The 16,200-nt window shown below is 46.8% G+C and overlaps 1 protein-coding gene across 1 annotated transcript in view; it reads left to right on the forward strand.

Annotated features, from left to right (window-relative positions):
• The first annotated feature begins 223 nt into the window (after positions 1-223).
• The window catches only part of CADM3 (cell adhesion molecule 3), a 29,503-nt gene continuing 13,526 nt past the window's right edge, over positions 224-16,200 (forward strand). The window contains exon 1 of the mRNA XM_057746854.1: positions 224-369. Coding sequence (XP_057602837.1) covers positions 288-369 — 82 coding nt within the window. The 5' untranslated portion in view covers positions 224-287. The remainder of the gene's footprint in view (positions 370-16,200) is intronic.

Below are 16,200 nucleotides of genomic sequence, written 5' to 3' on the forward strand. Positions count from 1 at the left end.
GGAGGCGGGGGGGAGCGGGGAATGCGGCAGCCTGTCCCCCCCCGCGACCGGCCCAGCCCCCGTCACCCCCCCTCCACCTCCAACCGAATGGTTTGCTCCGAGCGCCCTATTTAATCCCCGCGACTGCAGCAGCGCCGGCTCCCTCCCGGTCCCCGCCTCGGCCCCGGGCTCCGAAGCGGCTCGGGGGCGCCCTCTCGGTCAGTGTCGTCGTCCACCCCCTCCCCAGCCCCAGCCCCGGGGGACCCAGGCTCGCCAGCGCCCAGCCAGGGAGGCGGCCGGGAAGCGCGATGGGGGCCCCCTCCGCCCTGCCCCTGCTCCTGCTTTTCGCCTGCTGCTGGGCGCCCGGCGGGGCCAACCTCTCCCAGGACGGTGAGTGAGGGAGGGGGCGGCGCCAGGAGAGGTGGGGAGGGACCGGGGCGGGGGTTCCGACCGGCCGCGGGGGCGGAGGGAGCCTGTTGGCTTTGTTTGGAAGCGGGGGTTAGAGTCGCCAGCCGCTGCGAATACCCGTGTGTCTGTCTCTGAGCATCCGTGTCTCTGTGGACCGTGGGGTGTGCCGGGTATGCCCCCTCCTTGCACACCGTCGAGTGTGTCTGCGTGTGCCGTCGGGGTCTGGGTCTGTTATAAGCAGCCCGGGGTCTGGATGTGTTGACGTCCGTGTGTGTGTCTGGGGGTGCGCGTCTATGTTGGTGTCTGGTTCTGCGTTTGTGTGTCAGTATCTGTGTGTATGTCTGTGTCAGTGTGTGTTGGGGGCGGAGTGAGATTTGTCGCTGTTTCAGTCAGGGCGTGTGTCGGGTGTTTGTGTATGTATGTCTGGAGGGGTTGGGTAGCCAGTGCAATCCCCCAAACTGCTGTCTGCAAACATTTCTGCTTCCCCGCCCGTTCCCCCACCCGCGGCGGAGCTCCGAGTGGGAGGGAAGGGGGCCTGGGTGAGGCCGTTGAGGGGGGCGTGGGCAAGGAAGTGGGGGGGCTTCTCCTTGGAGCAAAACAACAACACTGGGTGGAGAGGGCCCAGGGATGGCAACATCCCTAGCGGTGGCAGAAGCTAGGAAAAGAAACCCAGACAAGAGCGAGGTGCGGGGGGGGGGGGGGGGGGGGGGAATGGGGGAAGTTGGGCAAAAGGAAGGATGAAGATACTGGGGGAGAAGGATGCACAGAAAACCCAAAGCTTTCCTGGCCTAAGAACTGATTTTCCAAATTTGGGGTGGGGTGTCTGCCTAGACCCCACTGCTTCAGTCAGGAACTCAAACCTTCTTGGGTTTGTCACGGTAGAGCGATGAAGGGGGGGGGGGGGGGAGGCGGGGCCAGGGGTGAGGGGACTTGGGGCCCCCTCCCGCCCTGGACCGGGCTATGTAGGTCAGCGCTGTGGGGGCACCTCAGCTTTCTTAAAGGCTGCTGACCGTTAATGGGGTGGCAGGGGGCAGTTTGTAGGGAGACCAGGAAGGGAGCCACAGCTCAGAGCCTCAGGTTCCTGGAGGAGGGAGAGCAGGCTGTGAAGGGACTAAAGGAATGCATCCTCCTGTCTCCTCCGCCCCTATCAGAGGCGGGCTGGGCGGAGGGGAAGAGGAACCGGGACCTCTGCGGAGCCGAGGGATGTGGGGAGAGTGAGGGGGAGGGTGGTGGCTATGCCCGGCCAGATGCCAACGAAAAACAGAAAGAACCGCAGGGGAGGAGAAAGGGGAGGCGGCTCCTGGGCGATGGACCCAGTGGCCAGCAGGGATGGGCACAGGGCGGGGCGGGGGTGGAGAGGGGAGGGGTTGAAACTGGGGAGGATGATGTAGAGAATTTCATCTGAAGGAAACAGGCGAAGAGCCAGGGTGCTGGAGGAATAACTGCTCCATCTCACCTGACCTGCTCCCCTAGCCCTGTCTCCATCACAATAAAGGAGCTTCTGCTGGTATGGGGACACTGGGGATCCCCTTGCTACAGCTGGCTGGCTGACTGCTACTCTGTACCCATTAATGCTCCCCAAGGGAGTTCCTGCCCAGGTCACCACAGAGACAGTGGCCCTTCCTCTCCCCTGTGTGGAATCCCTCTTCCCCAGAGGACAGTACTGATGACCCTACTCACTGAGGAGGTGAGGAGAGTCCTGAGGGAGGGCAGGCTAAGTGCAAGGCAAGAAGAGGCTGCTGGATGTGTGTACTGCAACAACGACCCTCTACTAGGCCTTGACTCTCAGCTGCAGCCCCTGGCCTTCCCATCCTGCTAGCTGTGTTTAAGAGTGACAAGCATGACCCAAACTGCCCCTCTTCAGGCAACGGGAACTGATGGGGCCAGGCTGAGACCTAAACAGAACAAAGTCATCCCAGAAAGCTGTGAGCTCTTCAACTCTAGGATGTAAACACTGGAGAAGACAGTACATCTGTATCCTAACCTAGTCTTTCTTCACCAACTGCACTACTCTTTCTTGGTCCTCAATTTGGGGGTCCAGCCCCAACTCACGTTTAAGATTTAGAGGAAGAGAAATGCTTTCTCCATATATATATATATATACACACACATATATATGGATATATATCTCAGAGCAGTGGCTTGAGAGAAGAATGGAAGGCAGTAAATTTTGAATGGAGAATGTCTGGAGGAGGAGTTGAGAATTTGCGGATGGGGAGGGAGATCTGTTCCCAAGAAAGAGTCAAATCAAGCATCGTTTTCCTTGTAGAGCCTCATCTGTCCAGACAGTGGACATATGTCTGGTTGTAATGTCTCAGGATGCACTGATGTACAAGAGACACAAGCACGCTCTGCTCTCCCATCTAAATTAATTCTACTTCTTAGCTTCGGGATCAAAAAAGGCCCACTCTGATGTGGGAGATAGATGCACAGATCTAATGCTCACGGTTGGTGACCCTGAAGGCCATTCTGCCCAGGATCACACAGATCGTGTGTCTAGCACCCCTGACTTGGCCTGAGGCCCCTGGGCAGGGAGCTAGGCAGTACATAGCTTACCTGGTAATGTTTGACCAAAACAAGGAGAGATGTGGTGTGAACGTTTAAAGACAAGATATCCTAATACACTGATGCTGGAGTGGTCAGGGGTGCGTGGTAAGGTGGCTATTCCCATTTAGAATGAGGAAAAGAAACTTCATGGGCTGCTGGGGTATACAGTTCCCTGAAGTACAGCATACTTTTTTTTTTGTGGGGGCTTCATAAGGCTGAACAGGATTGAGGGGTTGGAGAAGGGCAAACAACTGTCATCTGAACCTGCCCATTAGTGCTGTGGCTAGAAACTCAGGAATGGTTTAGACATTCAGAGTTTGCCACCTGCCCCTTCCTTCTCACATTTCTCCACTAGTATTGGCGGAAGTTGGCAGTTCCCGGTTTGGGGGCCGCAAGGCCTGTGAACTTAATGCATCCTGTGGTTGTCTCTCTGGTGAGCAGTTCAGCATTCAACACTGCAACCAGACTTCCCTGGATTCTTTCTTTTCAAGTTATTTCCAGCACTCTGTGAGTTGATCTAGTGCAGAGACAGAAAGGTGGGCAGCCTCACTTTGCTTTAGACCAGGATATAGCAGTTTAACCTTGGACTGCACTGTCACACACATGAATATCTTTCCTTTCCCAATGACCTTCTGTCCACTGCCATCCATTCTGCAGCCCCCTGGCCAGGTGCCCAGTGTAAAGATCATGCCCAGTGTGCTGGAGAAGTCCAGCAGGCATTCACTCTAGAGCTGCCCAGAGATCTGCTTGACAGACCTACTCCATACACTTTCTGTTCCTAGTTGCAGCAGTAGCTGTTCTGTTTCTGTTCCTGTTCTCTTCCCAGTTGCAGCTGGGAACCCTTGGGAAGGAGATGCTCTCCCTTCAGACATGCATTTTCTGGCACAAAGAAGTTGAAACCATCAGAGACACCCTGGTATCGTAGTCTAGTTGATTCCATGAAGAACCAGTCTGTCTGAGTGTGGTCTAAGCTGTGGCTTATCAACTGCCTATCCAGCCGTTACACCAGAGATTCTGTCCTGAGCTCTCCCTAGGGCTAGGCAGCACTGTTGGTTTCATTAATTTCTTCTGGTACAGTGGTTTTCTCACTTTTATCTTTGAAGATGTGAAATTCCTGTATCAAATGCATAAAACAGATGCGATGAGAATTACTCTTATTAAAACAGAAGTAAGACCTGGAGCCCTCTCACCTTTCTTCTTGGCTTCCCTTAACTCCCCCTAATCCTTGAGGCACAGAGGTTCTGCTGCAATACAGTTTAACATCCTCTGCCAGTAAATGAGACGGCTCACCACCCTTAGAGGTGTGTTCTCCCCTCTCCTCTCTCTCTCTCCCCTCTCTTCCAACTGAGGAAGAAAAGAGGTCTAAATCTAATTTCAAGAGTGCCTTCTTGGAGACATTCACTGTTGACTTAGAGAATGACTCATAATTCTGCAGCCGTAAGATTCCACAGATGGCATCTTTTGGGTGTTTTGGTCACTTTAAAAGAGCAGACCAAGTAGTTGTGCCATTGTTCTGATAATCCTTAGATGGGATTCTGCTACCCCTTCCTATCACTAGTACTTTCTCACAATCCAAACAACATGCACAGTAAAATCAAAAGCTGCTCGTCCTTAGGTCACGAAAAGTAACCGAGGAAAAGATCCTCACAGTTAGCAGAGAAATAAAACCCTTGGGTTTGTGGCTAGTCACATTCTTTGTTGTTTTCTACTCCAAAAGAACTCGCTCAACCATCCCTTTTTTGTCATCTATTTCCCAGTAATGGAGTTTCACCGAAGGGTGGTAATCTAGGCTCCAGATTCTCTGTGAAAGCAAGCTGTGGACTGGACCAGCTCCTTACTGACTACTGAATGAAAAAGCCAGGGTACTATAAAGTTTTGGGAATTATATCTTCTCCTTTCATTTTTCATGCTGAAAGTTAGTATTTCCTGTTTAATCACTGGCCATAGGTCCACGTACTGGAACATTTTGTTTCCTGGATGAGGTCATGTCCTAGAGGTCCATCCATAAACTCTGATAATAGCAATCCCTATGGGAATGCTTATAAGAAATAGAAACAAACCACCAGAAAAGCAAGCCATCAGGAAAAGATTCAGGTCTCTAAGAACTCAGTCAAATTAAGAACAAACACTCCACGTAACTGTAAAATAGAGAAGAACAAGTCTCTGGGGCTAAAGACCTGCCTCTTCCTCTAGGATCAGCAGCAGAGATTATTCTTTATAAGGTCAGAACCAGCTGATGCTCAGAGGTTTTATAACCCAAGTAAAAGACCAATCAATCCAATCCTGTTGCAACAAGGAGATCCATCCATCCTAGCACTAAGAAGTCAGGTTGTCAAGAGTCTTGAACACATGAAGTTGCTGAGGTTTTTACAAAATATAAGCTCATTAAAGCTACATATTCTTCACTGAAGCAACAAGTACTGAGGGAGAGAATTCTGTCCCTTTACTGAAAATTCCCTAAGTCTAAAGAGAAGGCCAAATTTCCCAACTAACACAGAGGCCTCTTAGTCCTGAGGATAATACCCTTTTTAAGAGTCAAAATCCATCCCGCTTTTCCATGTATGATCAAGACTGGACTACTGACAGCAATTTGGGGTGCCTTGGAGCACTTGGACTCTGATACATCTCATACCCTATCTGACTGTCATACACTTTTGCTCCCCCATGCCTAGTGTCTCTGAGGGGACACAGGCTTTGTGGTGCTGTTTCCCACATTAAAAGATACCCTTAATTTCATTCATAATTGGTTGTAGCAAATCAAAACCCCTTCTACCACCACTGATACTTATGTAATTTTCATAATTACTAAGGCTCATGTTGACAAACTCAGTCTGGTGGCTGTCCTCACTTTTTAGCACAACCTCTCGGTTGTATGTGTGGCAGGTTCAAACAAAGTACTTCAGGAGGCCTTTGAGAGCAAGTGATGGGTGTGGCATGATCCTAGCAGAAGCCCTGATGTCTGCTTTTCGGTTTGATTGAGAGCTGGCTGCCTCAACCCATGATCCTGGTTCCCCTGTTGTTTGTGGAACAAACCACAGGTGCTTTGAGCTCTCCATGGTGCTAGCCCCTGACGGGGACACTCCAGGCTCTTCTCGCTGCTCTCCGTGGTCCTGCTCCCCATCCAAGCTCCTAATCTCTTTACTCTCTCCAGTGCAGCTCTCAGAACAGGACTGGAGCTTCCCTCCCCCTACCACAAACACACACGCGATCTTGGTTGTGACCCCTGGCCTGCTCCACCAGAACGAGGGGGAAAAGACCTGGAGATATAGATCTGGAGAGTCTTCATAACCACCCAATCACCGGTAGGAAGGCGACAGAAAGAGCAAATAATACTGAGGTTGAAAAGAAGTGTTGTTTGCAATGTTCAAGAGACTAGGACCCAGGGTGACCTCGAATGGCCTCAAAAGAACTGAATGTTTTGCCATATGTGGACTCATAGATTTAAAACAGAGCTACAAACAGTAGTCCTGATTTATATTGAGACAGCATTGCTCATATACAATAACCACATATATATTATAAATGTGGAACGCAAAATGAGTCCTACTCAGTGTATAAGCATGCACCTCTTAACACCACTCTGAGCCTGACAACCAACTCTAATTGTCCTGTCGTGGTACTCATTGTCCCTGTCCCCTCAAGCCTTATCAGTAAACGTAAAGACAATATATAAGATAGGTTATCAGAACAGACAATAGAGGAATTCAATATATGGGAGGCATAGAAAATAAATATCAAATCCCTGACTCATGTCCCTCATCATTATAACCATCTTGTACAGACTACGTGGCCTTAAATAAAACCATCCTATCCCAGAGTCCAAGTCCTTGGCCAAATCTCAGGAGATGCATCTTTAAAATGAACTCTGCTACTCTTTTGGGGTAACTGCCAATAAACTGATGACGTCAAGTGCGGCAAGGAGCCGAGAATGCTCAGCCCCTGCCAGTCTGAGACTAGACAGCCTGTTCCTCCCATCACAATCAGAGCTACACAAGCTTCTCTGTCCCTAAATGCTGATTTTCCCATGTCGATTTTGCATACCAGCTCATATGATAGTTAACACTTATGAATGACCTACACCAGAGTGAGGCTGGGGAGACAGGTTTCCAGAATTAATTTCCAGGACCCCTCTTCCATTTCCTTATTTGAAACAAGGAGAAACTTCATTCCTCAAGGACAGGTAATGGAAGTGATTTATCTCCATGAGTGAGCCTTCAGGAAGACAAAATTAGGGTTATGGTAACAGCTGGAGTTTCTCCCATCTACTCATCTCCCTGAGCCCCCTTTTCTCATAAAGAGCAGACATATTTCTGAAAGGATTCTAATGTAGAGATTCCAACATTTTTTTTCAATACGTGTGTCATTCTTCTATGTGAGCTCTTACCTCTGGGATTCTTTAACCCTCTCATCTCTCTCTATCTTTCTCCTGGAGGTCTCCAGGAGAATGATAAGAAAGCTAAATAATGTAAAGAACTAAAATGTTGTTTTCTCTAAGGATTTATTTTTCCTTACCCCAGCTAGACCTACACTAATTGTATATTGATTGCTAATGATAAGCACCTTTGGCTCATTTACTTCCAGTTCAGGGTCAGAAAGGTCAGATGCATCACCCTGCCCTAGGGAAAAAAGAAAAAGAGATGAAGGCTGATATCTCAGGCATCCGTCTCTAAGCTAACCATTACTTAGCTCTCTGCTTCCTTCATATAGTCCTAGATATTAGCAAGGTAGAATGGAGAACTAGTGATTCCAATACCAGATTTCATTGGGAATATGCAGATTCCTGCTTCTTGCATTCATTTTTCTTCTGAGACCTGGCTCTTTGCTTCCAATTTGGATTCTAGAATTCCAGCCAAAGCCCCAGACAGAGCAAAAAGCTCCAAAAGGTGAACTGGTTTATTGAGTCTCTCACTTAAATACCCAATACTCCTTGGAAACCCAGCAAGACTCTAATAAATATATCCATGACAAGTAACTTAAGACTTAGCCTAGCCTAGGTCAGTCTTTGAAGAGCCTGGAGCCAAGTTCTCTCGTTATCATAAAATGAGGGGCCTGTTTTACCATCTGCTCCTAATCATTTGTCCCTCAGCAAATGTAAACATAACAGTAAGACAATTATACTCACTTGTTCTTACTCTAGTTCTTAAGAATGAGATACTTCCAAACACATATACATTTCCCCCACTAATCTCCATCTTATAATCTCAAACAAATATAAAAACCATGATCACTAAGCCCTTGGGCCTCACACATTCTCATTTATCCTCAACTGCTGCTTAATGCCAACTCTCTTCTGGTTTTCAAGCTCTGGAGTCCAAAGTCAGTGACAGATGGACTGAGCCTCAGCCCTGGGGAGAAGAGGATTCTGGCCCTCTCCTGGGGAGTTTGAGCAGGAGAGAGAGCCTGAATTCTGCTTTGGGGAGAATCTCTGAGTTTAAACCATATGGTTTCCTGGACATAAGGGGTGCTGATTAATAACGGGCTTGTGAAAAGGTTCTGTATCTAGGTCATAGGAAAAAAGCTGTGTTTATGACCAAAAAACATGAAAAGAGATACAAACAGTGAAAACTGTAGTTGTCGTGTGTGGTGAGGGACACATACTGAAGGAGAAAAAGAGAGTAACCAGGTTGGATTACATATACATCTCAGGGAACAAAACTGAATGTATACCCACATTGAAGAAGAGACACTCAATGAAGGTTTAAGGAGAGGAGGAGATCTTTGGGTCAGAACCGAATCTTTTGCCGTTTCAGGGACTGTGAGGTCTGTAGACCTGGAACAATGTTTCTATCTCACGGAAGAGTTAAATTCCCAGGAAGGCACAAAGTAAGGCTAATTGAACAATGTGCACCACTTGCTGAAAAATACATTTCTAGGTGAGAAAAGTGAAGGGCAGAGACTAAGTCTCAGCTAGGATTGGCAGAAGAGGGGAACCCAGAGGAGCATGGCTGCGTAGAGCAGAACCCCTTTTTCTCCACGTGGTGCTCCTAACCACTGCCCTGAACCTGTCATCCGCACCCTGACTCAGATCACCCAGTGACGGGAAACAGTAAACGCAAGTCAGGAAAAGGAGAGCCAGCAGAGATGAATGCTTTCTTGACTGCCTTCTAACAAATTAAACTTTTTCACAGCATTGTTATTCCGCCACACCAAGCCATCAGCCTGAAATATCTAAAGTGGGACAATAAAACACAAAGGAGAATAAGATAGAGCCTGTTGAGAAGGGAATTCATCCATGCACTCAAACAGGTACTGAGGCTCTGGAGGGCTTTGGCACCTGGATGCAGATTCCTCAGGGAATCTGTTCTTTCTTTCTCCCCAATGTCCGTGGCTTTCCTGCCCATCCCCAGTCCCTATTTTCTCATAGCTAAACTTATTTTCCATCAAGTTAAACTGAATTATACTTTCATTTACTCCACACTGACTCTGTTATGTTTCCTTTCCTAAGTACTTTCCTAAGATGGGGTGATTTTCTCCCCCAGTTCCATTGCATACGTGTGAAAGCAGCTAGATACGTTTAGGGAAAGGATATAAAGTGCCTGCACTTGGTTCAAGGGGCATCTAAGAGTTCAAAGTCTGGCCTCCTGACTCTCTACTGCATTAGAATACAGACCCTAGGTCATACCTATCCTGATTTCTGAGTATGTGAGCATGGTGGGAAGGGAATGAGGTGATGGGAAAGGACACTTCTAAAATGGCTCCAGGCTGTCATCAACTGGAGTGATTTCATGCCCAACCTTAGGGGCTTGCTTGAGAAACAACTGATGAAAGTCAAAGCCCTGCACAGAACCTACACTCCCAGCAGCTCTTACTGAGCCATCCACTCTGCTCTGTCTCATCACCGCCACCCAGCCTCTTAGTACAGAACACTAGGCGCTTGTCTGGAGCACACAGCCCAGTCCTGGAAGGTAGACACTAAGGCAATGAAGGGGCTCTTTCGGGATTAGATCCCCTTCCTTTTTGTCTCCGAAATGCAGTTCTTGCTACAACACAGTATTGGCTCCAGAGGGGCTTGTTTTTGTTGGGGGCCAGCCCAGGGCTCCCTCCCAGTGCTAATGCACTGAGAACACTGACTCAACAGCAAATCAAAGCAACAGCTGTCCCCACCTCCTTCTCTGCCACCCACTTCCCAGTCTCTGCTCCTCCGAATCTTAACTAAGTCTCCAAGGGCCCCCCCTCAGCCTACTGCAAGCCCACTTCTGCCTCCAGATTTTTTCTCTCACTAGCTCAAGAATAGGACAAGCTCCTCTGCATTTTTCTCTCTTCTAGCCTCTGTCTCCCACATCACAATCAGGGTAGCATCCTCCAGCACGCAGATGCTAGCATGCACATGTACACACGGCCTGTCCTCCTCATCACCCTTTTGACTCCTAAAGGGCATGGGAGTGGCTTCTGCCCCGTGCCCTCCTCTTTTGTGAGAACCAGAATCTGCCAGGAAAACCCTGATGTTTGTGAAGATACCATTCTTCACACCTTTGGAGACTGCTTCTTCATCTCACCCAAACTTCTCTAACCTGCCCAGCATTTAGCAGAGTTACTTCCCTCGAGGTCTAGGGTCCTGGGCTCTTCGCTACAATGCACAGGGAGATGGGAAGCAGGAAGAGTGGATGTCACTGGAAGTAAAATCACACTAAATGACAACTTAACTTCCAAATGAGCTAGTTCACAGGACTTCTATCAAATGGCAATGAGAACAGAAGACTGGGGTTATAGCCACAGCTTCCACTAGCTGCTTGTGTGACCATGCTTCAGTTTCTAAGCCTCTCTGAGCCTTGATTCTTCATCTTTTAAATGGGAACGTTGCACCAGATGCTACTCAGGATTCTTATCAACTGTAAAACTCTATGCTTCTAAGAATCATAGAGGGGAAAATATTTTAGGAAGAATGAGGTGCTGAAAGAGAAGGCAAGCAATTACTGAAGTTTGGTAATAGGGACTCAGAGTGGATATCAGTTCCATCCTCTGTCTGGAAGACTCAAAAAGATCTTAGGAATAACCACCTCTGGCCATTAGGGGTCAGTAGAAAATGACCAGAACATGCAAATTCACTGCAGGGTTTTAGCAAATATATCAAATATAGTTACTCATGGCATCTTAAACTTTTATACTTTTTTTTAACATTTGGATATGGGAAGAATTTGGAATAACTGGGTTTGTTTTTTGTTTTTATTTATTTTTCAGTGAAAAGAGGGTTAACGCCAAGATGTGCTTTTTGTTTTAACCCCATCCTGACGCCCACCACAGGCAAGCTAGCCAACTAGCCAACTACCCCAAAGATTCCCTCCTCCTCATTCAGCCTGGAAAAGCCAAGCCCCAGGCCATTCCAAGCCCAGGGAACAAAAGCCCTTCATTTTCAACAACTGCTTAGGATGGAACCAAAAGGTATCTGCCTTCATGCAATAATAAAATGTTTGAGCCCAGATCCATCCTTTCCAAACCTAAATCTCTTGGGTCATCTAATATAACAGGACCCCTGGTTCTGTAAACCTGGACCTCTCGGCCATGCTTTACCAAGCTGTGAGGCTAAGCAGCACAGTAGGGACTTCTTACAGTAAAGGTTCTCTTCCCCCATCCTATTCACCATCCAGTTTCACTTACATCCTGTATGCCTCCTGGGAGAGTAAAGCTACATCCACAGAGTAGTAACTTCAGGCCCAAGAGGCTGTTGGGAGCCAGAGAGAAAGTAGATAAACAAGACTCCAGGAGGGAAAACCAGACAGCAACAGAAACAACGGAGGGAGGCAACACGGAGGAGCAAGGTCTCAGCAGCCCAGCCAGAAAGAGGGTGGAGGGGGCAGCGAGCTGGAGAGAAGGCCTGGATCAGGGAGGCAGGCAGCTGAAGCGTGACTGAGCTCTGAGGCTCTGAAGTGGATGTGAGCTGGAGCATATCTGAGCTGCGCAAGGAGATCCTTTAGGGATCCTGCTGCCTGTAAAGGGTCAGGGGACTGCCCTGAGGAGCAGCAAGAAGGGAAGGAAGTGCACCTGAAAAGACAGACATGCCCCAACGACAGAATAACTTACCTCTATGGTCCCAGCTTTCTTTCATCTGACGGCACTGTAATATTGGGAATGAAAGCAAGCTGGGAGCTTGGGAAGGACAAAGTTAGAAAGAAACATAGAGCAGAAAGTGAGAAAATATTTTGATACTCCTGCCCTCAGTGTCTTAGTCTAGGAAGCTACACAGTGACTTGTGTAGAAGCAGCATAATTCCTGGCAGCCTAAGAACAGGTGTAGAAAATTAAGTTTAAAGAGAATCCTTTGTGATCAGGGTGTTATGCTCTGAAAGTTACTCAGGTCAAAGTAACTCCCCTCCCAAACCTTGAAGGTATTGATTAAATCAGGCCTCTGATGAGACTGGTCCACTTTCCTCCAAACGCAGAAGTAGACATTCACTGATAAAGAAAAATCTGGCTCTGGGCATAAAGAAAAGATTCAGGCTCTGAGTTCTAATCCTGATTTGCCATGGCCATTGTCTTCAGTGTGTGATAGAAATACATCTAGGAATTCCCTGCGTAGCTAGGGTCAGGGAAGGATCAGGGTGAGGCCACCTGGCCAGGGAGCCCAGCAATGGGGGTGGGGAGACCATTCTAAAAGTGGGTCCCTTTGGCATTCTGGACCACAGCCCCCAGTGTGTTTTTCCCTTGGAGATAACACTCCTCCACCCACCTGTCATGGTAGTCGTGAGGAATAACAAGGAGGCTGGGATGTAGAGTATTTTTAACTCTGGAGTTAGAGAAATGCTGAGTCATCACCATCACCATCACCATCACCCTCAACTCCTACTCAGAGAGCGGGTGTTCTCTATAATCTGGGAAGGGGAGTTCTGGACCCAAGCACTGGCAAGGCCAGCAGCGGTTATGCAGGGGAGCTCTGTCCCCTTGTCCCACCATCCCACAGGTACACCTGTGACCCCGTGCATGGCCCTAAGGCCCATGTACTATAGGTTCCCAAATCAGACAGGGCAGGGAAGATACATAAAGCAAGCAATAAGGGGTTATACTGGCACATAAACTTCCCTCCTAGCATCACTTAAACTGGAAACATAATACATTTTTATTCATTTGAGTCACTCACTTATTTATTCAATAAATATTTATTGAGCACTTAATATGTGTGAGGTCCTGTACTATGGGTGAAAAACAAAATCACAGGTGCCAATGTATGCTTTAAAAGGCACATTAGTAAGTCTCTGGTTCCCACCTCTGCTGCTCTTAATATGAATGATTAATCAGAAGGAAAGCAGTGGGTGAAAGGGCTACTTTTGTCCTTTAAAATGCTGGGAGTCGTAAAGATACTGGAACCCACGGGTAAATAGACCAAGAATTAAGAAACTCCCCAGACAACGGAGAGCAAACAAGAAGACAATCTTAGTTGGTAGCCTCGGTGCTAGAGTGCTGTGAAAACATGACGGGATTCTGTTAGTTTTAACCAGACACATCTATTGCTTGGTTACCTGAAGAATCATCCCAAATTGTAAGGCTCTTTGGGGTGAGCTCTCAAAGACATAGATGAAGACACACTAAGAAATCCGATTAAAAATGTAGTTCAGTGGGTACAAACCACAGCACCACCACAGCACCCATGTCCAACTTGCTACACTATTTTTATCAAACTTCAGGTAAGTGTTGTGAATTTTGTTTAGGTGAGCAACTGGAGGCCAGCAGTGCAAGAAAGAATCTTTCCACCTATAACCTCTGCCTGCCCACCCCTCCCCCCACACACACAGCACATGCTTCTGCAAAGGGAGGCAGTGCAGTGAAGATATGCAGGAAGTCTGAGCTTTGTGGTCAGAGCGATCTAAGGGCTGCCTTATTCCAACACTTATTGGATCTCATATGGATAAGTCACTTAACTTTTCTGAGTCTTAGTCTCTGAGTCTTAGTTAACTCATCCTTAGCATGTGCATAATAATAGGTATTAAAGGATTATTCTGGAAGAATGAGTAGAGAGCACCTCACATTGGATCATGACACACAGAAGGGAATCAATAAATAGAGATCCCCCCCATCCTGTAAACTTCTAGAGCTTCAGCCTCTGGATGACCTTCCCTCTTCCTTGGCCCATTTCTTCCTAGCCTGTTTGGTTTGCTATTTCCTCTTCACTGGCAGGTGTTAAAGCTAGGTCTCACAACTGAAGACGTTCAGTATCTTTGATTTATTCATTAAATAAATATTTATTAAGCACCTTCCCAGTGCAATATGCTGTATTAGGGCCAGTACCAGATACAGAGATGAATCGGATATCAACCCTACCTGCAGAATCGTTAAAATTTAGGAAGGAAGCCAAACTTGCAGTACAAAGTAAAGAGTAATGCATAATTTAAGAAAAGTAGATAAAGTGTTGTGACTCAAAAAAAAAAAAATCAGAAATTATTTCCATCTGAGGCAATCAGGGAAGACTTCTTAAAAGAAGTGCCACAAAAAAAAAAAATGGGCTTTTAAGGATGAATAGGGCTTAGATGTGTGAGGATGGGTGAAGGGCATTATCAACAGAGTGACTGTGAGAAAGGGAATGTATGCAGGAAGGCAAAGGCTTTATAGAAAGAATTCCCAGTAGCATCATATGTCTGGAATATGGGGTGAGTGAAATAAAAGACAAAGCCGAAAGGCACATAGGCTCAGACTGCAGGATCTTGTAAGCCAGGCTAACAAATCTGGATATTATTATCTGCAGACAATGGGAAGTCAGTGAAGGTTTCTAAGCAGGGAAACAATATGACCCATATGACTGGAACTCTCTTTATCTGTTTTGCTACGTGAGTAACCTGGGCCTCCCCTTCCTAATGGTCTTGTGGTCTCAAAGTCTGCATTCCCTTCCAGTGACCCTGCCTGAGCAGAACTGTCCTATTTCCACTTCAAAGTGCATGCCACATTTTCAAAGCACTCTTAAGTTTTCCTTTCCAGTCTAAATCCGTTGAGGGAATTTATGCTGATGCCAAACAATTGGCAAGGTCTAAGTCCAAAGAACAAGCCTTTCACAATCCAAGTTATAATTTATCCATGTTTCCGTGAATAACATTATAATCACTCATCTGTTCCCAGGGGAGTGGCTACTCAGAATTTATCATTACAGGTGTACAATTTTATAAAAACAGCAAGAAAACTTTCAGGCATATTAACAGACAGCTCTCAAGAGGAGACATGAGATCATAAGTACTTTGGAGAATTAGGGAAAATATCACCCCCAGCAGAAAAAAAAACAAAAAACAAAAAAAAAAAACAGCTATTTCTTAATCAGTTTCTTAAAACACAGCAAACCAGAGTGAGTTCCTTGTAAACCTACAGAGACAATATTGTATATCAAGCACATCCCCAATATGCCATTTATTGGAGATTATTGGTTTAGTTATCAGACCTCTCATCTCACCAAACAATTCAATTTGGTTTGAATGAGCTACATCATCATTTCACTTATTCATCCTATGCAGAAAAAAAAATGCCAGGAAGATGCAGGAGGAGGGAAGGGGTGAAAGGAATGTCAGCAAGGAGGAAAGCAACTGAGAAGAAGGCAGAAAGCAGCACAAGTGAAATAAGGAGCAAGAGAATGAAGACTAAATCTCTGCTATTTGGACAGAAGATACAGATACGCTCTGGCTGAGTAAAAATGGACACAGCAGAGAGCCAGTTGCAACTGAATGAATTACCAGAGCCAATTAAATGTACCGAGAGCCCACTATGGGCTAAGTGCAGAGAATATAGAAGAATAAGGGAAGGCTCCTTCTCTTCACCAACTCTGAGTTTAGATGAGGAGGTTGATAACTAAACAAGTAAATTGCAGTACAATGGGCTGAAATGCTATAAGAAACAGAAGCTGTTGAAAAAGCTTTGAGAGCACCACCAGCAGGAGAAAGAGGAGCCTTGAGAGGGTGTTATTTGTGTGCCTTTAGGTAAGTCACTGAACCTCTCTAAACCTAATCTCTAAAAAGTAATTCTGTCTGGCTGCCTCTCTCAAGGTTGTTTTGACATGAAATGAATTCATGTCTGAAAATCCACTCTGCAAACTGAAAGCCCTATGCCAACGTAGGAAATGGCTATTTTATCCATTTGAGCAAAGGTCTATCTAGTGCTTACTTTGTGCACTACTCTGGCTTCTGCCTGTCCCTCCACCATCCCAAGCTTTAGCACAACCAGTTTGGCTTCCCACTGTGTGTTGAAGCACCCACAAACAGAGGAGCTGGAAAATACCATGAACACTCACCAACTTCCGCTTGCCTCCATTCCTGATGTCCACGAAGGAAGCAGGGTGAGGGCACCCGGAGACTCTCTGTTT

Source organism: Hippopotamus amphibius, chromosome 1 (assembly GCF_030028045.1).
Source record: "Hippopotamus amphibius kiboko isolate mHipAmp2 chromosome 1, mHipAmp2.hap2, whole genome shotgun sequence".
Classification (NCBI taxonomy): domain Eukaryota; kingdom Metazoa; phylum Chordata; class Mammalia; order Artiodactyla; family Hippopotamidae; genus Hippopotamus; species Hippopotamus amphibius.